This window comes from Marmota monax, unplaced genomic scaffold (genome assembly GCF_021218885.2).
Source record: "Marmota monax isolate L192 unplaced genomic scaffold, Marmota_monax_Labrador192_F-V1.1 WCK01_AAM20220418_F8-fsc00347, whole genome shotgun sequence".
In the NCBI taxonomy this organism is placed as follows: Eukaryota; Metazoa; Chordata; class Mammalia; order Rodentia; family Sciuridae; genus Marmota; species Marmota monax.
This window is the reverse complement of record NW_026694678.1, coordinates 746120-769598: the sequence shown is the minus strand read 5'-3', so window position 1 is coordinate 769598 and position 23479 is coordinate 746120. Positions and strand designations below refer to the sequence as shown.

Here is a 23479-nt window from a genome sequence, read left to right as displayed (position 1 = left end):
ACATCTGTAATCCCAACGGCTTGGGAGGCTGAGGCATGAGTCCAGTCAGCCATAGCAACTTATCGAGGCCCTAAGCAACTCAGCGAGATCCTGTCTCTAAATAAAATACCAAAAAAGACTGGGGATGTGGCTCAGTGGTTGGGCTCAATGGTTGATTCAATCCCTAGTACGACAAAAACACAAAGTTTGAGTAAAGGAAATAACATTTCTTGTTCTTGGATAAACCCAGTTATATACTGAAAGAAATTAGTCAATTCTCTCCTTAAAATTTATAAATTTGATCTGATCTAAATAAAAATATAAAAAGAATTTTGGAACTAATAATTCTAAGTTTATAGAGAATCAAAAAGTCTTAATTTTATGAGAAAATAAATGTTTGAGAGCAGCTTGGAAAATTCTGAAATAAAGAACAATAAGCAAAAGAACCACAGGATATTAAAATATACTTCAAAGTTACATATGGCTGGGTGTGGTGGCATATGCCTGTGATCCTAGTGGCTTGGGAGGCTGAGGCAGGAGGATCAAGAGCTCAAAGCCAGCCTCAGCAAAAGTGAGGTGCTAGGCAACTCAGTGAGACCCTCTAAATACAAAATATAAAATAGGACTGGGGATTTGGTTCAGTGGTTGAGTGCCCCTGAATTCAATTCCCAGTAACACCATCCAAAAGCTACATATGGCAAAATAGTTTAGGACTAGAATATTAATAGATCAAGAGGAACAGAAGAACTCAGAAGGAAATGGAAATTCAAAGGCTTTCCTAAATAGATGAAAAGATGTTCCATATGTTACACATGAGAAAAAAATCAAAACTATAATGACATACCATTTTTTTCACTTTTCAGTGATTAAAAAAAAAAATAAGATTGACAACAGCACCAGGAACACTAGAGGCAACCATACAATCTGACTAATTGCTATGGAGGCATTTTGGCAATAAAACTAAACAGAAATTGTATATCCCCTTTAGACCATCAGTTTTACCACTAGATGTGTTCTAGATAATTCCCAAGATTCTCACAAAGGATATTATCTGTAAAATATGATTTGCAATTGCAAAAGACGGGATACAACCTAATGTTCACAGATTTGGTAAGATAAATTAGGGTATATCTAAACAACAGATTATTATCCAAATGATTTTTCTATAGCAATAGCATTAGTGTATTTTTGAGAAATAGTAACATTAGTTTCATGAATTATGTTTTACATCAGCAACAAAAACCACACTTTAAATTTTAAGTAACAAAAATTGTTGAGGGGTGGGGGTAGTGGAACTGTATCTTCCAGGCTAAACCCCACAATTCCAAATTCTCTCTTTAGGCTTTGAAAACACAAAGTGTCTGCTAGAAATATATATTTAAAAATACTTGAAAGTAGTATTGAAAACATTTCATTGTTTGGAATTAAAGTTTCTTGAAAACAAGAAGAATGGAGATCTTGTTAAATGTAGATCCTGATTCATTAGGTGTGGATATGCAATTTTATAACATGAGGCAATTCATTGATATGAAATGATCTTTGTATTTCTAACCTGAAAAAGCAACATGTCAAACCAACCTGTGTAAAAAACAAAAGAGAAGATAATTACACACATGCACATAAATTCATAGAATCCCTCTGACATATTCATAAGAAACTAATTTTTTTTCCCCTGGGGGAGAAGATAAAGGAGTAAAAGGAACCCCTCCCCCCCGCTTTTTTTTTTACACATTCAGTTTGATTTTAAAAACACGTATTACTTAAGTAAAATTCAAAAAGATGCTCTACATCATTAATCAGTAGGGAAATGAAAATTAAAACCACTAGATCTACACCCATTAGAATGGCTATTAAAACAATAAAAACAACCAAATAAAAATTGACAAGTGTTGCTGAGAAAATGGAAAAATCAGAACCCCTTGTGCATTGCTGGTGGGTTTTAAAACAGTGCAGATGCAGCTACTGTGGAATATACTATTGCAAGCTCCTCAATAAGTTAAACGTAGAATTACCTTATGATTCAGCAATTCCATCTCTGAGCATATACTAAAAAAAATCGAAAGTGAGGGCTTAAACAGATTTTTGTACACCCATGTTCATAGCAGCAGTATCTGAATCAGGCAAAAGGATGAAACAACCCAGTGTCCATCAACAAGTGAATGGCTAAATGTAATGAGGTCTACACACACAACGGAATATAAAAAGAAGGCAATGTGACACACGTGACAGCATGGATAAACCTTGAATACACACACTGTGCTAAGTGAAATAAGCCAGTCACAAAAGGACAAATACTGCTGTTTCCAGTTATATGAGGTACCTAGAATGGTCAGACTCATGGAAACTGGATGGTAACTGCCAGAGGCTGATGGGCAATGGGAAGTTATGTATAATGGCTACAATCAAGAAAATGTTGTAGAGACAAGGGTGATGGCTGCACAACAATGTGAAATGTACTTAATGCTTTACTTAATTCATATTGTGTATATTTTACCACAATTTTTTAGAAAGAAATGCCCAAATAAAGACTTATAGCAAGTAAAACCAATGAATTTGTCAATTAAAAATTTTCTCATTAAGAAAGGCTCAGGCTCAGATGGCTTCATTGATGAATTCTATCAAACATTTAAAGAAGAAATAACATTAATTTCCACACACTCTTGTGGAATATAGAGGTAGCAACATTTTTCCAGCTCATTCTATGAGAATGACATTACGCTTATACCAAAGCCAGAAGATATCACAAGAAAACTATAAAGTGATATCCCTCATGAATACATAGCAAGAATCCTTAATAACATACTAGCAAACCAAATCCAGCAAGATATACAAAGGACATATACCATGAAGAAGCAGCACTTATTCCAGGAATTCAAGACTGGTTCAGCAAATTCAAAATTCAATTAAGGAAATCTATCATATTAACAGAAGGACAAAGCCCAAACGACTACCTTGATAGACACCAGACCACCACATTGACAAAGGAAGGAAAAACTTCTGACAAAATCCAAGATCTATTCATGATAAAAATACTCAACAAACTGGGAGAAGGACAGGTTGAAAAAGGACAAGTATGAAAAACATACAACTCATATCATATTTAGTGGTAAAAGTTTGAATGCTTTCCCTCCAAGATGGGCAACAAATCAAGGATATCTACTTGTACCATTTCTGTTCAGTACTGTACTGAAGGGTTTAGCTACTGCAATTATGCAAGAAAAAGAACTGAAAACTTGGGAGAAACCAGAAATGAAAACCTATGTTCACACAATCACAACAGCCAATGGTGAAAACGATTCACCTTGAGCATGAAGAAACAAAACACAGTATATTCATGTAGTGGAATATTATTGAGCAATAAAAAGGAATCATCAACTATTGATACATTCCACAGTATGATGAGCCTCAAAACATTAAGCTTAAGTGAAAATCAGACATAAAAGACTACATAATTCATGAAAAGAGCAGAAAGGGCAAATCTACAGAGACAAAGTAGATGAGAGGTTGCATGTGCCTGGAGGTAGTAATGGGGGCTGACTGCTAATGCTTCTGGAGAGATGCAAATGTTCAAAAGCTGTACTGTGGTGACTGTTGCACAACTGCATTTATTAAGTCACTGTATTTGACCCTTTAAATCCGTGTATTTTTTTTTTTTGAGAGAGAATTTTTTAATACTTATTTATTTTTTATATTTACTTTATTTTTATGTGCTGCTGAGGATCGAACCCAGCGCTCCGCGCATGCCAGGCGAGCACGCTACCGCTTGAGCCACATCCCCAGCCACAAAATGCGTGTATTTTATGTAAACTATACCTTAAAAAGCTGTTGAAAAATTAAAAAAAAAAATAGATAGTCATTATAATAATATTCTTTACATTATCAAAACTATTGCTTTAGTCCCATATTTTCACATGCTGGAAAAAAGATATGGGAAGAGAGACTTAAATATTATAATTATGCTTTCCTCTATTTTAATGGACTAGAAACATGTAGAAATACTGTACTTAGGAAAAGAGAATCTGCTTCAAGGCACAGATCTCAGAATGATTATGGAAGACGTTTTATTACAAACCTCCCTCAATCCCTTCATAAACATGAGTGATGAAAATTAAACTACCTTAGGGCAAAAAAAAAAGCATTAGTTTTACAATTCCTATTAAAGAATCCCTTTCTTGAACATCATCTGTCTGGTTATCCATCTTTGAGAGAGCTAAATTTCACTCAGTTGTGCTTTCAATAAAATTTATATATTTTAGATCTTTAAGGCTCTCCTTCAGATATATGGTCAATCAGGGACAATATAAACCATTTTTTTTCCTCTCACAGTAAATTCTTAGTCTTCACCACTGAGCACCTTGGGGCTGTCAAGCTGACACTATTTTCATAGGTCTTCGCCACTCCCCCCTCCTGTCCTTACTATTCCCATTCTTTCTATTTCTCATGCTCTCTGAAAATTCTGGCATCTGTTCCTCTTTTAGTCTTGCCTAATATGTAAACTCCTAGCTTCATCTATCTGGTCAGCCCCTTTATTAGGGGAAGGGGTAAACAGGATCTTCTTGGCTGTTTAATCCTATTGGCTCAGCTGCTTCTCCCAGTTGCTTGGTCCCACAATTCGAACACCTTAACATCCACTCAACAGCATTTCTAAGTAACTCATTAGGTCTTTTATACAATTCTCTTTACAGAGTCTAATGGCACATTTTTAACCAAAGAAATCTGCTTCCCTAAAAGGCACACTCATACATTGCTCGTGGGACTGCAAATTGGTGCAACCATTATAGAAAGCAGTATGGAGACTCCTCAGAAAACTTTTTTTTTTCAGTTGTAGATGAACAAAATATCTTTATTTTATTTATTTTTATGTGGTGCTGAGGAGCGAACCCAGTGCCTCATACATGCCAGGCAGGTGCTCTACCACTGAGCCACAACCCCAGCCCTGAAACTACCATTTGGCCCAGTTATTCCATGTCTTAATATATACCCAAAGGATTTAAAATAAGCATACTATAGTGACCCAGCCACATCAGTTTTTATAGCAGCTCAATTCACAACAGCTAAGCTATGGAACCAACCTAGACACCTCAACAGATGAATGGATAGAGAAATGTGGTACACATACACAATGGAATATTACTCAGACATAAAGAATGAAATTATGGCATTTGCCGGTAAATGGATGGAACTGGAGACTATCAAGTTAAGTGAAATAAGCAAATCTCAAAAAAACAAAGGCCAAGTGTTCTCTCCCATACATGGATTCTAACACACAATAAGGGAGGGAGAGGGAAGAACAGAAGTTCATTGGATTAGAAAAAGGTGAAGGAACGGAAGGAATAGGAAAGACAGAATGAAGTGCACATCACTTTCCTATGTTCATATACAAATACACGACCAGTTTAACTCTACATCGTGTACAGCCACAAGAATGGGAAGTTATACTCCATGTATGTATAATATGACAAAATACATTCTACTGTCATGTATATCTAAAAAGAAGAAAAAAATTATAAAAAGAAATTTGCTTCTTTTGCTGGTACATCTTCCCACATTCAGTCACTTCCATTGGTTTGGTTTACTAAATATGGTCAAAGCCTGCAGTAGATGAAAGACGTGAGGATAGATTAAACAAAGTTACATTAGTAAAACAAATAGTAAGAGTAAACAGAATTGCTGGTAAGGTGGGGAAAATGTATTCTCATATTCTATTGGTAAAATAGAAAACTGCTGGGCAATGAGCCTATCAAAATTTTAAGAAGGTATATTATTGGATACTATTAAATCCATATTCTATCATTTTATTACAAAAGCACTACAGCCAGCGCTCAACAATCTCTCTACACAATGGAATTTGCTGTAATATTGCTTTAACTGTACGAAGAAAACCCACTAAGTTTTAAGTTCCATACAAGCAGGGAATAAATCTGTTTTTTGTTCACTGAAGTACAGCCAGTTCCTTAACCAATGCCTACCAGAGCTGTTCAGAAAGATTTGTTGAGTAAATAAATAAATGATGGAGGAGATTGGAAGGTTGGTCTATTCTTGGACCCCCAGTGGTGTTTAGAAAGCCAGGAACAATTTTTCCATTTGAAATTGCTAGGTTTTGAGTTCAACAGTCACTGCACTCTCAGCTCTCTTATAAGTTTTTGGTCAAATACTCTTTGCTGATCACTAGAGCAAATGGCAGAGGGATTTAAGTATTCAGAACAAACCAGTCACAAAACAAATGGGCTACTGCTGTTAAAGCGACATTTATGTTTGGAGTGGGGCAGCACTCTGGTTTTGCAGATAATCAGAGGCAAGGAAGTTTATTTTTTTCAATTCAACTATTATTAATTTTTTTTTTTGCCTTGGTTAAGTATAAAAGACTTAATTTTTAGAGTCACAAATCAGGACTCTGAAATGCCCAAGGGTAAATTATCTATTTAGGGCACTACTGAACAAGGTATATAACTTGTTTTTATGTCACACATAGCTTTTCAGAGTTTGAGGAAATCATGAAAGGAAAAAAACGTACCATACTGAGTTTGTGATAAAAAGACCTTTCAAAGGCTTGAAATGACATTACATCATATAGACACAAGAGGGCACTCTAATCAACCAGCTAGGAGAAACAGAAGAGAGAAAAAGCAGGTTGACATTTTAACAACCACACTGCAATAGGTGCATCAAGCACTGATAAATTTTTGAATGCTTATTATGTATAGCAAGAGATTTTCTGTTCAGGATCCAAGTTATAGGAAATTAAAAGAATTCTGTGACTATAAACAGGAGAGAAAAAATCCAACATGCTCAGACCCAAGGTGAGGATTAACCACACCCCTTTCTAATGATTTCTTAAACTGACCTTGGGGTAGGATTCACACCTTTCAAGCAAAGATCTTCTATATAATCTACAACACCACTTGGTGTTCCCTTGTCCTCTACTGGGAGTAGTCCATGAATTCATTTCTTTGCTCCATCTGTTTTCCCCAGAGTAACAGTGAGTTAAAAGTTTGAGCCAGTAGAAATGAAACGGCATTTTGCACAAAGGCACAAACACCATTGAAAAATACATTTCATGGCCTTCTCAACTTTTTACATTTGTAAATACAACTATAGCATAAGATTTTCTTCATCAAATTCAATAAGTATAGTATAATACAGATTCAAATGACTTTTCTTTCAGACCTTTCACAACAGACTAACTATAATTCTGAAAAGAGCCATGGATAGTGAGGCAGATGGCTCAATCACAAAGGATTATCATTAATCTTAAAGTCATATTCAAATTTGAGTCTCAGCAAGACTATAAATAATTCCATGTCATAGATTTCTGGGGTCAAATGTAATGCTTAAAATTTAAAGTGCTGAAACTTTAATGCCAAGGTTATTCTGTGGTTGCATGGAAAGTCTCTGTTGACTGAATAAGCTATAAAATTCAAACTCTTGAACTATCTAGAAAGTACATGTGCTACATTCTTGAACTTCTTAATATTTTGTTCATCTTAATCTTCATCTGTTTGAATGATTGGATTCCTAGCCATGATGTTTACAACTTACTTACTGTAAAGGTACTAAATAATTTTGTGGTCTATGGTCTTTTGTTAATAAGGACTGTGGTGAATTCTAGTTCCTATCTGTAGCTGAGTGGCCATTAGGGTAGGCTCAATCTATTCTAATAAGCAAACATATCCTAAAATGAGCTAATTAGAAGATAACATTTCCAATTTTCTTGTTCTTTCTAAAAGGATTAATTGAAAAGACCAATGAATATTTTTAAAGTTGCCCAAATATGACATAATATTATATATATAGGCAGTGATTAAGATCCTTTGATCACTATCCAAACAATACATTAGAATGACACTGTCTTCATGTGGGTGGGTGAAAAGCCACTAAGAAAGAGATATGCAAAGTTAGAGAATTACCAAATGGTATTTGGAAGCTAAATTTAGATAATATAGGGCTGGGGTCATGGCTCAGTGATAGAGTGTTTGACTAGCATGCATGAAGCACTGGGTATGATCCTCAGCACCATATAAAAATAAGATACTGTGTCCAGCTAAAGCTAAAAAAATAAATATTTTTAAAAAATTTTAGATAATATTTAAAGCTAATTTAAAAAATAGCCTTCCATACAATTTCTCAGTAGGCACTTTATCCTCCTTTCTAGGGCTGGGGATGCTGCTCAGTGATAGAGCATTTGCCTAGTGTATGGGGGGGGGGCCCACATTCAATCCCCCTGTATAGGGTGCTGGAGTCCCTGCCCCCAATTAGCAACAGATTATTCAGTCAGGGAGACTTGGGTTCAGATCTTGGCTCTATTACATTTTTTTAATTTGAGTAACTGTTGAGTCACTTATTTCACTTCCTCAAATTTCAAATTTTTAATCTGTAAAATGGGAATGCTATCACCCAGATGAAATGATTAAATGGCACACTGTATAAGCACTTAGCACAAGGCCTGGCACATTGTGCTCTATAAAAGGTAACAATTATTCTTTTTACTCCAAAGATTATGGCTTACTGTAATTTTGTTAACTTCATCTGTGATTTTTTTCTCAATCTTATTCATATACTTTGACAGTCCTTCAGAAATTATTTATTCAACTATTTAGTGAGGTCACACTCTTTGTCAGGCTCTCGGAATATAAAAGTTTACATAAGGGAGGACAGATACTAAACATATAATTACAGGTCCTACTAGCAGGAAGGGTGCCATGGAAGCAATTAACAGGAGTACTTAATTCAAGAAGAACTTGAAAAAGTGCTATTTAGATAGAGACTTGAAATATGAAGACATTAGCCAGGCAAAAAATGATTGTGGCAGGCAATGTGACATACTCAACGTTCCAAAGGCAAAAGAGAAAAGGGTGAGTTCAAGAGACTAAACTTGTCCTATATGATTGGGGGGAAAAAAGAGCAAGGAAGAAGGTTAGATATGGGCGTAAAAAGGTTAGCAGAATCATATTCTTCAGGGCCAAATCAACCAAGTTAAGAATTATAAGACTTGATCCTAAGGGCAAAGGAAGCTATAAGGCTTTATGGAACACATTTAAAACAACTGCTGGGATGCAGAGTACAGAATGGATTTGAGAGAATGAATGAATGAATGAATGCAGAGACCAGTTAGATAGTTTTACTGCATTTTAATTGTTAAGTGAAAAGAGCAGTATTAGTGAAACTGGAGAGAAATAGACCTATTCAAGAAACTTTTACTAAGGAAACAGAATCACCAAGATATGAGCAGGGCTGTTGATATCAATATGGCGGTTGTCAACCAGACAAAGACAGATACTTTTTTCCAAAGATACTTTGGAAAGTCTTCTAAAAAATAAGAATGTGCTGAACAAAATGTATTTCTGTGTACTGTGATTATCAATCTTATTTTTATTGGAGGAAGGGCTGCTGGGGATTGAACCCAGGGCCTTGCACATGCTATGCAAGTGATCTACCACTGAGCTAAACCCCCAGCCCTTATGATGTAAACGCAGCCTGCCTCATATTCCTGAAGCAGTACACAGGGCTAAAAATTTCAGGACACAGGAAGATGTATGCAAACCCTTTGGGAGGCACAACACAAAAGTCTAACTTAATGAGGAACAATGCTTTTGAAACTACTTTGGTAGTGTGATAAAGATTCCACATTATAGGCCATCAATCTTTCAACTTCAGAAGTTTTTAGTATGCAACCATGGTTTGAAAGTAAAGAGGGAGGGAATATCAATAGAAACACTTCCTTTTTCTCTGAGGCATCTTTTGATTCTTACAGAGAAGTCATTTTCTTTTTTGCTTTTCATGTTTTCACATCTCTAAATAAATTAAACAAGATTTCATGAGCAAACCAAAGTGTATGTAAAGTAATGCCTGATTCCATCATGAATGTGTTAAGCAAAATCTTTTTCACAGTTGCCTGCCTTCTGAAACTAAACTGAGCATATCATATATGATTCTTTTTTTCTTGTGTGTGGTATCAGTGATTGATTTCAGGAGCATTCTACCTGAGCTACATCCCCATCACTTTTTCACCTGAGCTACATCCCCATCACTTTTTCACCTGAGCTACATCCCCATCACTTTTTCAAAGTCTTATTTTGAGACAGGGTCTTGGTAAGATACCCAGGTTGCGCTCAAACTTGGGATCCTCCTGCCTCAGTCTCAAGAGTAGCTGCGATACAGGTGGGCACTGCCACACCTGTCTTGATTTAGTTTTTATTAGGATATATGTTCTATGTTTCAACCATTAAGGTGCCAAGCTCTTTTGATCCTATAGGTTGAAATCTTCATGGAAGGTCCTGTCCCACTATTTTTTTTTTTTAGGTGTTGGAAATTGAACTCAGGCTGTCATGCATGCTAAGCAAGCACTCTACCACTGAGCTACATTCCCAGGCTCCTACTTATCCTTTTTATCAGTTCAATCTCACCTTCCAGAAAGTTGTCCTCCCCAATCATCTGTTCTCTCATTTCACCAAACCCTGAATATGCCTTTATTTTACTGTGATCACAAGTGAATTGAAATTTTATATTGCTCTTCTATCTTCTTCCTTAGGTAGGGCAAGGGCTTCCCTTAGAGCAAGAGTTGTAACTTTCAATCTGAACTGTTAAATGTGTAGCACACTAACACAGAGGCAAAGATATTCTCAAGGCTTACTAACCTGTATCCTTCGCCTTTCCTAAATGGCTTCAAGGGAGACAGTTTTGGATTTGAATCTACTTTTAAGACTTTCTGACTTTCACTAAGACAACAGCTGGTGAAATCAAATTAGAGTAGGTGGGTTGTAGTCATTGGAAAAACATATTAGAATAACTATAAATAAATCTTAAAAAATAAAAACAAACATTTTCTTTTTGGGTGACATCACAGAAAATAATAAGCTGGCTGCAAGAACATCGACTTTAAAAGGTTGAGAAACAGCATTACACACCTGCTTTTCTATTTTCTTAATTATGCTATCACTAATCCAGTAGAGTTGGAATAAACTAACTTGTCAGGATTGTGTGCACCATGAGAATTAAAATGGCTCAAAACAAAGGTCAGAGAAGCTTTCCTAGAAACCAAGCGTTTGAGCTTTGGGATGCAAGACTTCTCCAAGAAGGCAGGCATGCTCCAACTTGCCTTGAATCATGCAGCCTACCCCAGCCCTAACCTGGAATCCCTAACACTTCCTTTCTGTGCATCCCAATCCGAGGCAGAGTTTGAGACTCAAATCCTTCAAGTTCGCGCTCTGGCCACTGCTTTCTCTGAATTTCAAGGGCAGTTAGGTGTCTGTAATAGGAAATTTAAGAAGCAAGCAGGTTCAGTCAGATGTTTTCGACTATCTGTTCAAATCGAATCAGGCTTCTCAACAACGGTAGGGAAAGAGGAGTTGGAAATGGGTTAAGAGCCGCAGGTGCAAGCTAAGAAGACGGAACCCAGCGGACGGAGCCTAGCCTTAACTCGAAGGGGTAGGAATGTGACAGTCGGCCTCATGTTGTCCAAAGGGACCCGCCAGAGAGTGACTGAGACCTCTGCGCAGTTGCGTGGGTGAGTGTATGGGGAGGACAGGCAAGGGAGCGAATTCAAACCTCCACCACAAAAAGCAGCCACAGTCTTCCTCGGGCCCCCTCAATTTCCAGCTCCCTATCTGCCACCCTTCTCGAAACGGTTCCCTGCCCAAGGTGGAAACGACGAAGTCCAAAAGCATCCCGCACCACCTCTGCCGTCCGACCTAGGAGTCGAGACTCACCAGTTTCATTTCAGACTTTTGGTGGTTCTACACCAGTCTCCGCACTCCTCAAGCCTAGGAAGCGCCTTCCGGTTCAACATCGCCGCCGGCCGCCGAGAGCATCGCGGGACTTGCAGTCTTTTCTCCTCGCGCCCCTGCCCGGGGCATCCTGGGAAGTGTAGTCCTCCCAAAGCATGCCGGGAACTGTGGTCACCTCTTCCTTTCCTTCCTCTCCTCTCTGAACTTACTCAAATTTATCTCCGCCGCCAATCCATCCCCCCTCTCCGCCCCAGCATGATATCATGTCCCCGAGAAGGGCCCGGCACCCATGGTGTTCTGGGACGTGTAGTCCCCGCAGCTCCGTTTCCCCTTACCCCGCCTCCCTGTGGGAAGGCGAATGGGCGCGGGCCTTGCCGGGAGCTGTAGTTCCCTGGGGCCTCCAGACGCCCAGCCCTGCATTTATACTCAGGGGAGGCAGAAACTACAACTCCCAGGGACGCCCGGCGGCAGCAGGTGGGAGCGGGGCTGTTGATATCAATATGGCGGTTGTCAACCAGACAAAGACAGTCAGTCTGATGTGATTAAGACAAGGGAGGTTTTCAGGGGGAAACTGGGAGACAGGGGCCTCCCCTCCCCCTTGTGCTCTTCCTGCGCGGCCTCAGCCCTCCCAGCCCCTCCCGACGGGCGCCCCACGCGGAAGACACCCCTCCCCCTCCCGCCTCCCTCCTCCCTACCCCAGCCCTTCGCACTGGGACGTTGGGGAGGGGGCTGTGCCGGGCGAGAGAACTCGGCGAGGATTCGGAGGTGAGTCGAGCGGTTTTGAAGCCGGACTGCCTCAAGTCTCTTTTCTCACTTGTTTCTCTTCACTTTAAGAGAAAAAAAGAAAATTGAGGAGCTTGGGGGAGAAAGTGAGTGGGCGCCGGGGATGGGTCTCCTCAGCGGCCGGTTGGAGAGGAGGGAGGAAGCTGGGGGCTGCCGAGGGGGCGACCCGGGCGCGGGGCGTGGGGTGGGGCAGTTCGTGAGGGGCGGAATTGAGAGGCGTCGACGGTTCTGCAACTCTGGGCTCCGGGCTTCCTCCACGAGGGGCGGAAGGTTTGAATTCCGGAGGTTGGGTCTCCTGCCCGGAGTTCGGGAACTGCGAGGTGGTTTCGAGGTGTGCCGGGCGGTGCGGGCCGTGGAGCTGTGGTGGCAGCCGCGTGACGCGCACTCGGGCGCCGTGCTCGTGTGAGGGACGTCTGGAGATGGGAAGTTGGAGGGGCAGAGGCAGAGCTCCCGCGGGCCTGGGCTGAGCGGCGTGCGCGCGTCCCGGTGCCGGACGGCGGGCGGCCGCGGTGCGGGCCGGCAGGCGCGGCGGCTCGGCGGGTCCCGTGCCCCGGCCCGCGCGCTCCGCCCCGCCCCTCCCGGACAGATCTCCACCCCAAACTCCGGGCTGGAGGACTGTGGAGGTGGCGTGGCGCGGAGATGGCTCTCGGCATCCTGAAGTCGGTGGATAGGTGGGAAAGGAAAAGTGTTTCTTAATATTTTATTCCGGAACTGTGTTTGGGTTACACTATTGGGGCTACTTTGAAAGGAGTCCTCCACCCACCTTCACCCCGAAACAGTAGGTAGAGGTATCTTGTTGTCTTCCTGTTCAAAAAAATTCATAGTCACCTAAAATTCGGGGGCGTGGGCTGGGGGTCAGGAGTGTTGGGCTGCGTACGCGTCTGTCTTCTGAAGAAACGGAATGTCTGCTGTGTGTCCTGAGATAGGGCGACTTCATTTCGTAGTAAGACAAACTGTTGGGAATTGTTTGCGGGGAAAGGGGGTGCGCTGAAAGTCGCCGCTTGTGTTTTTCTTCCACCCCGCCCTGTTCTGTCTTGCATCTGCCTGAAAGATGGTGTGGAAGAGTGAGGAAGCTTTGGGTGAGTGCGGGGAGGAATGCAGTTGGCAGTAAAGACACCATACTATGTAAAGTTGAATGGTGTAAAGTGATTCTCTCTTTATGTAGTCTGAAGCCTTTGCAAAACCTCATGTATCACACAGGGTAGAGTGATATGACAGGTCCATTTCTCTGGAATCTTGCATGTCCAGAAACCTTTGCATTCTCTCTACCTCTCTGCCTCCCTTCCATCCTTTCTTCTTCCTTCCTTCCTCTCTTCCTTTTTATTTCCCCCTTTCCTCCTGCCTTCCTTGACATGGTGTAGTTTTCTTCCTGATGAGCATACTGCCTTCTGTGCTTTTTTACTTAGTTTGTGCCAATATGGTTGTACTTGTTATCATTTTACCATAAAATGCGTCAATAAATGAAAAAGACCTCTATATGTTTTTATTTTGCATTTATGCTACAGGTAATTATCACATCGGGTTTGCAGTGCTTTGCATGGAACTTACTAAAATCACACAACTAAGTTGCTCCATCTAATTGGATTACAAATCAAGTTTGGAGAATTTGACTTTTGAATTTTCAATTAGAGTTAAAAAAGGAAGAGGAGTGCAACGTCTCTTGTTTCTCACAGTCTTTAATATTTAATAACATTACACCAGGATAATTTAAGATCATATATTTGGTGCTTCCTTCAATCTGAAATATAAGTTCTTCAGTAACCCTCTGTGACAGATTTTTAGTGTCATAGAATTTTAAATGACTAAAGGAATTGACATAATTTCTAGTTGGACTGTTGAGAAATTAATGTTATTACATATTTAGTCTAGAACTTATCAGTTCTTGGGTCTGCCACCTATCACTAAGAGACTTTTAGATTTCATAAAAACTGAAAGACATATGAATATACTATATAATTTTTTGATAAGTTTTATGACCTCTGATTTGAAATTTGTGCTGTTGGTCATTCATACAGATAAGGGAACTGTAAGCATGAGGTAGCATATATATTTAGATTGACCTGAATAGAAAAAACATGAATGTGTATTCTAAATCTTGAATTTCAACTATAGAAAATGTTGTTCCAAAGCTGAATCCTCAGTTTGTTAGACACCAAGATTTCCATGATTACTTATTTTAAGCTTTTATCTTTACCTGAAATGTTACTTTGCAAAAACTAGAGAAAAATTATATGTAACTACATAATAGTCTTTTTAAAAAGACATATAGTCATAGCATTTTAGAAATAAAAAAATAAAATGTTAAGAGTTGGAAAAATGAGTGTATTCCACCACCCTTTGCTAAAAAAAAATTTATTTTGTTTGTTTTCATCTATGGAAATGCAGTTATTTGCAGGGAAAAGAGATTATTAAACTTTTTCTAATAGTTGGATCAAAATCATTACACATAAACCAGATCTATTCCTTGTATTCATTGGGCTGATTCTCTTGCATCTTAGGCACTGGGGCATTAAAATGATGTAAAGCCTTTACTGCAGGTTAAAGCATAAAACATTCTCAGCATGTGGAAATCATATGGTTTATGAAAAAAGTGGAAAACCAGGGCATTGGTGCCTGTCCAGCTTAAAATTTCATCCTGTAAATGTAAAGACACATGTATTTTAATGTGATTACTTCTAAAAATGTTGCCTGTATTATGGGAAGTTGAAAATCCAAACTTTAAGACCAGTCTGTTGTTAGTTTTGTGTATTGTGTAAAGTGAACACTGTCTGTGGTCACAAATATGCATCAAGGAAAGGAGACTTTAGTTTTATGTTGAATGTCTTCAGTGAGGATCCATTTTTGCTGCTGGGCAGATTTCAGTCTTCTAGCCCAAAACCTTATTTAAAAACATTAGAAATAGAAACTTAATAGCTCATTATTGGTAAGTTTTAAGATATATCGCAACAAATCTCGCATTGTTTCATTCTGGCAGTTTTTGTGGCAAGTGCCTGTTGGAATACCATTGCTTCTTTCAGTATGTGTAGAATTCATTAGTAATACTCATCTTTGTTCTTTTTTGAGTCTCCTGTATGTTATATTCATTCCATCCCAGTTTTATATGTTTCAGAGAGCTACCATGTTTCCTGTAAAAATCATGTTTTCTTTTTCTAATCATTTAATTGTAGTTCTTTTATTTTTGAATGCAGTTTTTAAAATTTATATTATTTCTCTTGGAAATTACGAATTTATCCTAATGTTATTTTTCTCAAAGTCGGTGTAATATTCAACTTTTAAAAGTTGTGACCATTTATAGATAAACAAAAATGCTCAGTGAAAATGTGTTAGTTTTTTGTTTTGTGTACTTGCTTTATATATATATTTGGCTTTCTGAGCCTCACTTTAGTATTCTTTGCTAGATTTTTTTTTGTTAACTGCTGGCTTTTACTTCTCAATTTAGTGAAAGCACAGTGTATCTAGAGTGTCATATGTGTATATCTATACCTGCACTTACATATATACAAAACATCTTTATGTCTATCAGACCTGCCACCCATTAAAAAACAACAGAGCCACAAGTAGCAGGAGACTGAATATTACCAGTACATGCTGTCCACATTAGAGATGCTTTGGAGATTTTTAGTATCATTATAAACCATTATTTTTGACACATTTTGCCAAAATATGGTTCTTTGAAAATGGGAGCTATTGGTTCGAAATTTATCTCAAAATTAAGTAATTAATATGTGACTTAGATTTTTAAGTGCAGTTACCCCTAGATAGCTCATACCAGACTTAGAGCCCTTTACAGGTGCAGGGTGGAGATTTTTTTTCAAGTGATTATTTGATGTGAAACTTTTAGTTGCACAGTGTAGTAGCTCCATGAAAAACAGCAACAAAAAATACACCTTTTAGTTTGCATCTGTTCAAACATAATTTAGTGCTTTAGATAACTTGTTTTTCTTGACCTTAAATGAAACAAGTTGGAAATTTACTATAAATATATCTTAGCTAAGTACAGTGGTGCATGCATGCCTGTAATCCATTGCCTGGGGAGGCTGAGGCAGGAGGATTAAGAGTCCAGCTTCAGCAAAAGGGAGGTGCTAAGCAAATCAGTGAGACCCTGTCTTTAAATAACATACAAAATATGGCTGGAAATGTGGTTCAGTAGTCTAGTGCCTCTGAGTTCAACCCCAGCCCCCACTCCCCACCAGTGGTCTTGTGCCTCTGAGTTCAATCCCTGCCCCCTCCCCAAATAAAGAATATTCCAAGGGCATTAAGTTACTGGAAGGCACTGGCTTTAACATAGTTTTACAGTCAAAATGGTAATAAGCTTGAAGGTGCAGTTTTCAAGTGGTTATTATAATACTAATTGTTGAGGGCCTCAGAAGGGAGTGGTTGAGAGGTGATGCCAGGGAGCCATTGAGATGATGATGGTTATGTTAAGCTGTGTATTCAGTTGTATATAGACCTTTACTGTCAGTCAATAGGGTGGCTCTTGCTGCCTCCATAGGGTGGCTCTTGCTGTCTGGGGAGCCCACTACTTTGGAGTTCCAGTTGAGAGAGCAGGCATTGAGCTGGTGGAGAGCTGGGAGAGTTCCAGGGGAGTGTGTGTGGAGTGCTGGTGGAGTTCAGGCAGTAGTGGCCCATGGCAACTAATGTAGTATTTTATGGATCCTTACCCCATAAGGGTAGTGTTTTATTTATTATTAACATTTGCCAACAAAAGGGGAAAAGTAATAATAATCTGGTTTAGCTTTGATACATTCGTTTTGATTTTTTCATTCTTAAAACAGGCAACACCAGACACATTACTTTTGAGTGACAAAAATGATTCTAATCCACTCAAAGGGCATTTGGATTTTTCTTAAATTTAAAATAGTGATGATGATTAATGTTTACTAATTTTTTAAAAAAATACTTTGTTTTAGTTGTAGTTGGATACAGTACCTTTATTTTATTTTTATGTGGTACTGAGGATCAAACCCAGAGCCCCGCACAAGCTAGGCAGGCACTCATCTGCTGAGCTACAACCCCAGCCTCTGTTTACTGAATTTTACATACTGTATATAGATTCTGTAGTTCCTTTGTGCATCTTGTGTTCGGTGATGGTCTACATATGGTGTATTGAAAACATTTAATAACTCATTACCATATACATATTAAACAATTAGTATGGAGTTGCCAGGCAACAGTACTTTATGAAGTCTGAATCTTTATAGAGGGAAATTCAAATGCTATGGATACTGCTGAAATAAGGATGAATGACAGGAGTAAACATCAAGGATGAATAAACAACATGAATCAGCAAAAGGACTTGTTTTGGACTTGTTTTGGACTTTGCAGTGACTAAGTGACTTTTTAGTTGTAAACATGTTTTGGTTATAGGATGACTAGATAGTATGCCCATGTTAGATAAGTCGATGATGTAACTAGGTAGTGTGCTTATGTTAGATAAGTTAGACATAAACAAGTTTGTTGTAAACATATAGAGTATATAAGCGCGAGGGAAACTCCATGTATTTGCTCACAATCAACTCTCATCGCCTGAGAGTAAGATCGTGCAGTGTGAGCCAGTCACCTCGTGTATTGCTTTGTGTGGTGTGCGAATAAACCAGCATTTCAAAAGGCAATCGAGTTCGTGCTTGGTGTTCGCGTACGTCGCGGTCCGGGGTCCAGTGCAGATATCCGGAAGGGAACTCCTGGTAACCAGACAAGGCTGAGAAGCTGCTCATGACAATGACTTGATACTGAACCTATGTGCCTTAAGATTTTGATAAAGGGCTGGGGGTTGTAGCTCAGGAGTAGAGGACTGGCCCACCATGTGTAAGGCCCTAGGTTTGATTAACAGCCCTGCAAGAAAGTAAAAAAGTACTTGGTTGCTGGGCATGTTGGCAGTTGCCTGAAATCCCGGTGACTTGGGAGGCCAAGGCAGGAGGATCCCAAGTTGAAGCCAGCCTCAGCAATTTAGTGAGACCCTGTCTCAAAATAAAAAAGGGATGGGGATGTAGCTCAGTGGTAGAGTGCTTGCCCCCCACATGCCTGAGGTGCCCAGAGTTATTCATAGTATTGCAAAACAAAAACACACCACAAATAAAACAAGAAAATGAACACATGGAAAGCTTGGCATGGGCCTAGTCAGTAAAGCCTTGGAGTCATCCTCTCTCCTCATCCAGTTGTGACATCAAGTTGGTTTTGCACTCTTGGTATATATTCACTTATTTTCATTCTGTTGCTAGTCCCTTAATTCAGGCTTTTGTTGTTTCTGAAATATTAGTCCCTTAACTAATCTTGTTGCTTTTACTTTTTTTCATTAGTCATTCTACACTCATACCTGAGGGTTTTTGCCAAAATAAAATGTGAATTTGATTGTCTGCCATACATTGCCTATAATCCTTTAGTGACTCTTGGCCTTTATGATGGATCCACTGGTGTCCCTTTCAAACAGTTCAAACTTTTGGAATCATTCCTCCTGTGATTCAAATCCTGGCTCTGTGACCTTGAAGTAAGTATTTTTAAATGCCTGTATTTCAGTTTCCCCATCTGTAGAATGGGGGTAAAAATAGTACCTATTTCATAAGATTCCTGTGAGCCCTTAGACTGTTGGTTCATATCATTATACATTAATAGGAAATTGCAAAATTTAGTAGAGAGGGCACTGTATCTTTCACCCAGTTTCCCCTCTGGGTTATATCTTACATAACTATAGAACAATTTTTAAAACTAGGAGATTGACATTGGTACAATGTATGTGTGTAGTTTCTATAACTTTTTATCATGTGTAGATTATGTACCCACCACCAAAATCAAGATATAGAGTTATTCTATTACCCAAAAGATTGAGTAAATTTCTTTAAAAATGCTATTGTTTTGTCAGTAGAAATAAAAATAAAGATAGTGGATCAGTAATTTCACTCTTTTGTCTTTGGTAGTATTTCAGAAATTGTTTTGGCATATCTTGAAAATTTTTATGATAAATTCTAATCAAGCTGGGTGTGGTGGTGCATGCCTATAATTCTAGCAGCTCAGGAGGCTGAGGCAGGAAGATCACAAGTTCAGAGCCAGCTTCAGCAAAAGCAAGGCACTAAGTGAGTGACTCAGTGAGACCCTGTCTCTAAATAAAATAGAAAAAAGGGCTGGGGTTGTGGCTCATTGGTTGAGTGCCCCTGAGTTCAATCCCTGGTACCACCCCCCCTCGCCCAAAAAAAATTCTAATCAGATTTTTTTGTTAGAATTTAAACATTGGCAAGCTGTTTTTAAAATGAAGAATTACAATATTAATACACATTAAAGTTTTCTAGTAGCCCAGTGCAGTGGTGTATTCCAAGTACTCTGGAGACAGGCAGAAGGATCATAAGTTCAAGACCAACCTGGAAACTTAGTGGGAACCTGGCTCAAAATAAAATAAAAAGTTCTGGGGATATAGCTCAGTAGTTGGTAGAATGACCCTAGATTCTATGTCCAGTACCACCAAAAAGAGAAAAATTAGTAAATTTTAATAATATTGACATTTCTCCCTATAAAATGTGTAAGATTAAAATGAATTTAAGACTTACCTGATATATTTCTTACCAAAGAGGAAGTAGGTTAATTACAGTTTGGTCTTTGATAGTGTAAATGCAAACTTGGCTGATTGTGAGCTTGTGTCATAGTTTTGTTTTGAATTTGTTGCAAGAAAACTAGCTTCAAAGAAAATAAGTTCAAAGATTGTTTTCAGAGAAAGGATCTTTAAAAATAAGGGTTGGGGAGAGATTTTTAGATACTATTATATTGTTAGTGGGTACAAGAAAGGTCCATTAAGTTAAAGCCTAGTTATAGGGCTGGGTATAATTTGTTGCTTCTTTAGCCACTGTGTTGTAAAGAGAATTCTTATATATCACAGCTGTGTGATATTAACAGCAAAGCTAAGTCATGTGATTTTTGCCTCAGGGTTTGAGACAATTTTTAATTGTTAACTCTGTGAAAATTTGCCTTGGAAAAAAGACTAAAGTTTGTTTCATTGGCAAGGATGTGATAAATATTGATGGTACTTCCTGCTAAGTCAGATTCATATTTACAGAGGTTTTGGGCTACCTGTGGTTTGAGTTTCTGACAGGAGTAAACATAAAGGATGAATAAACAACATGAATCAGCAAAAGGACTTGTTTTGGACTTGTTTTGGACTTTGCAGTGACTAAGTGACTTTTTAGTTGTAAACATGTTTTGGTTATAGGATGACTAGATAGTATGCCCATGTTAGATAAGTTGATGATGTAACTAGGTAGTGTGCTTATGTTAGATAAGTTAGACATAAACAAGTTTGTTGTAAACATATAGAGTATATAAGCGCGAGGGAAACTCCATGTATTTGCTCACAACTAACTCTCGTCGCCTGAGAGTAAGATCGTGCAGTTGTGTGCCAGCCACCTCGTGTATTGCTTTGTGTGGTGTGCGAATAAACCAGCATTTCAAAAGGCAATCGAGTTCGTGCTTGGTGTTCGCGTACGTCGCGGTCCGGGGTCCAGTGCAGATATCCGGAAGGGAACTCCTGGTAACCAGACAAGGCTGAGAAGCTGCTCGTGACAGTTTCTCCTTGGTAAAACTTCTTGTCTCTTTGGTAGTTGTTTCCAGCTTTTTATTTATTTTGGTATATGCTCTAAAAACATTTTTTTGAGGGGGTACTGGGAATCCAACCCGGGGCATTTAGCCACTGAGCCACATACTCAGCCTTTTTAATTTTTATTTTGAGACAGGGTCTCTCTAAGTTGCTTAGGGCCTTGCTGCATTGCTGAAGCTTGTCTTGAACTTGCAGTCCTCTTGTGTCAGCCTCCTGAGCTGCTGGGATTACAGGTGTGGGCCACTGCACCTGCATGCGTGGGTGTACATACATCCTATTTTAATTACGGATCATTTGGCTTCAAGGAGAATTTGTTGTAGGGATCCAACTGTTTGGCGTTGATGAAGAACAACTAGAACTTGTGTGAAGGAAAGGACTGCTGGAAATCTGAGAAACTAGTCTCTCTGCCTGTCACTCTAGGGATATATAGTTTCTTGTTTCAGCTTCTCTTTCCATGTTTGTTTGATCTACCTTTCTCACTTTCCCCTTCCATTTCTATTTGCCTTGCCCTAGTTTTTCTTAGTCTTTGCTTCCCCATAGCTTTGACACCTAGGTAGATTTGGTTTGATATGGTGCTGATATGAATTGTTCTTTAACTAAAGCTTACCTCTTACTGGTGATAATGTTTTTTCTTTTGGCTCAGTTGGCAGAAAAACCCAAATGCATTGTATCCCTGTTCCGTGACCTTGGCAAGGTGGGAGTGGAGCACATTTTATATATGGCTAATTTTGGGTGCTATAAATGTAGAGGGTTGGTTCTCTTGTAGGGATTCAACAGGGCACTCACACATCAAGTCTGGCAGTGCATATTGAGTTACTCTGTGGGATACAAAGATGAATTGTATTTAATCCTTTTCTTCAAGGGTCAAACAATTTGCAGAAAATGGCAAAAGACTTCCTCTGTAATTTAGTATTGGCCTTTTATGCTTGATAGCTCAGGCAATCCAGCAAGATCACAAAGTAGGTCTGTAGTACTAGCCAGGATTAAAGCAAGACTCAGAGGTCACAGAATCAGAGGAGACATGGTTGTACTTCTCTACAATTTGGATCATAGATCTACTAAAGAAAGCATGAACATATCCAGAAGTCACTATTTCAGGATCCTAGTTGCTACTATTAAGGAGCATATCTTTTTGAATAAGAAGTTTTGTTTTGTTGTTTTGTTTTCCCCTTAGTCTTCCTCATTTCAAGTAGACAACCTTTTGTCCTATCATTAGGCCAAAAGATCTTAGGGAGAACTCATTTCTTCACCATTCTAGCAACTAGAATATTTTCATACTCCCATTTTATATGATGACAACTGTTCACTTAGAAAATGCCTTTATCCCAGATAAACTTCCGTGTTAGGTCAAGACAAAGACAGTATGTTTGTGCCTTCTACTTTAGAGGCAGTAAACAGGACTTCAGATAGTAACACTGACTCTGATAAGAAACATCTTGTTCTATACAGTTCTGGCTACCTAAGAATTGACATATTGGATCAATCCAGTGTCTATAGTCAACACCTTATATTTAATAGAAGCACTGTAATGTCAGGGAAAATAACTAAAACTGTTGTTTCCTGTGTCCGTATTGGTGTTAATGTGGATTACAGGGCTAAAACCTTCGAAGTCAAGTCTTGATTATCTTACCAAACCAGGATGGAGAATTTTTTGCTCAGGCAACTAAAGAACCTAGAATAACTGAGTGAGATTACAAAAAAGACACAGATGAAACAGTTGGGGAATCAGAAAATTCTGTCAGCTGTAACAGAGGAAGGCAGTGGATCTCAACTGTTATGCAGAAGAATTGTCTAGATAAAGTTTTAAATTTTTAGTTTCCTGATTTCTATCCGCAGATTCCTAGGAAAATAACATCCTTCATGAGCATACCAGATAATTATAATTGATATAGTCCTCAGAACACTTACGAAATGCACAAACAACATAATATCTACCACCTAATACAGTAGGTTCTTGGTTCTTTAGTAGTTTCAAATATTTGCGTGTAATTTGTAGTGTTTCCTCCTCCCTAATATGTATCTGCCTCGTATTGAATACTGTATATCCATCCTATCTTAATTGCCTATGTCTCTATACTGTGACTTGGGGCATGTTTTGGTTATAAATGGTTATTTTTGATTAAGCATGGTTATGCTATTCTCAATAGTTTAATGCCCCAAACATCTTATCTTCTATATAGCACCAGTTCATTTTCTTAAGCCATATTATGTATGTGTGCTTGTGTATTTTTTTTTTTTTTTTGCTGTGTATACACACACAGGAATATCAAGCATCTTGAACCTTTGCACTCACAAATTAATTCCTTTTTAAGATTTATCATTATTTTCTCAGTCTTAATTACTCCTAGAATATTGAGCTGATTGAGAACATGAACTTTGGATCCAGATTGCTTTGGTACAGGTCTGATCCCCACTAGTT

General features: G+C 38.7%; 2 protein-coding genes across 11 annotated transcripts in view; one reads left to right on the top strand and one right to left on the bottom strand.

The window, feature by feature from the left end:
* Ints9 (integrator complex subunit 9) overlaps window positions 1-11868 on the bottom strand; it is an 87299-nt gene extending 75431 nt beyond the window's left edge. Inside the window, exon 1 of the mRNA XM_046423331.2 lies at window positions 11685-11868. Coding sequence (XP_046279287.1) covers window positions 11685-11693 — 9 coding nt within the window. The 5' untranslated portion in view covers window positions 11694-11868. The remainder of the gene's footprint in view (window positions 1-11684) is intronic.
* Window positions 11869-12185: 317 nt separating this feature from the next.
* Window positions 12186-23479, top strand: part of Hmbox1 (homeobox containing 1) — a 162518-nt gene continuing 151224 nt past the window's right edge. For 5 of the 10 annotated variants that reach the window (XM_046423342.2, XM_046423344.2, XM_046423343.2 and 2 more), the window contains exon 1: window positions 12187-12467. The gene's annotated coding sequence lies outside the window, so the exon portion shown is untranslated. Of the gene's footprint in view, window positions 12468-23479 lie in introns of all 10 variants that reach the window. The other 5 variants (XM_046423336.2, XM_046423335.2, XM_058572351.1 and 2 more) reach the window with 2 other exon arrangements.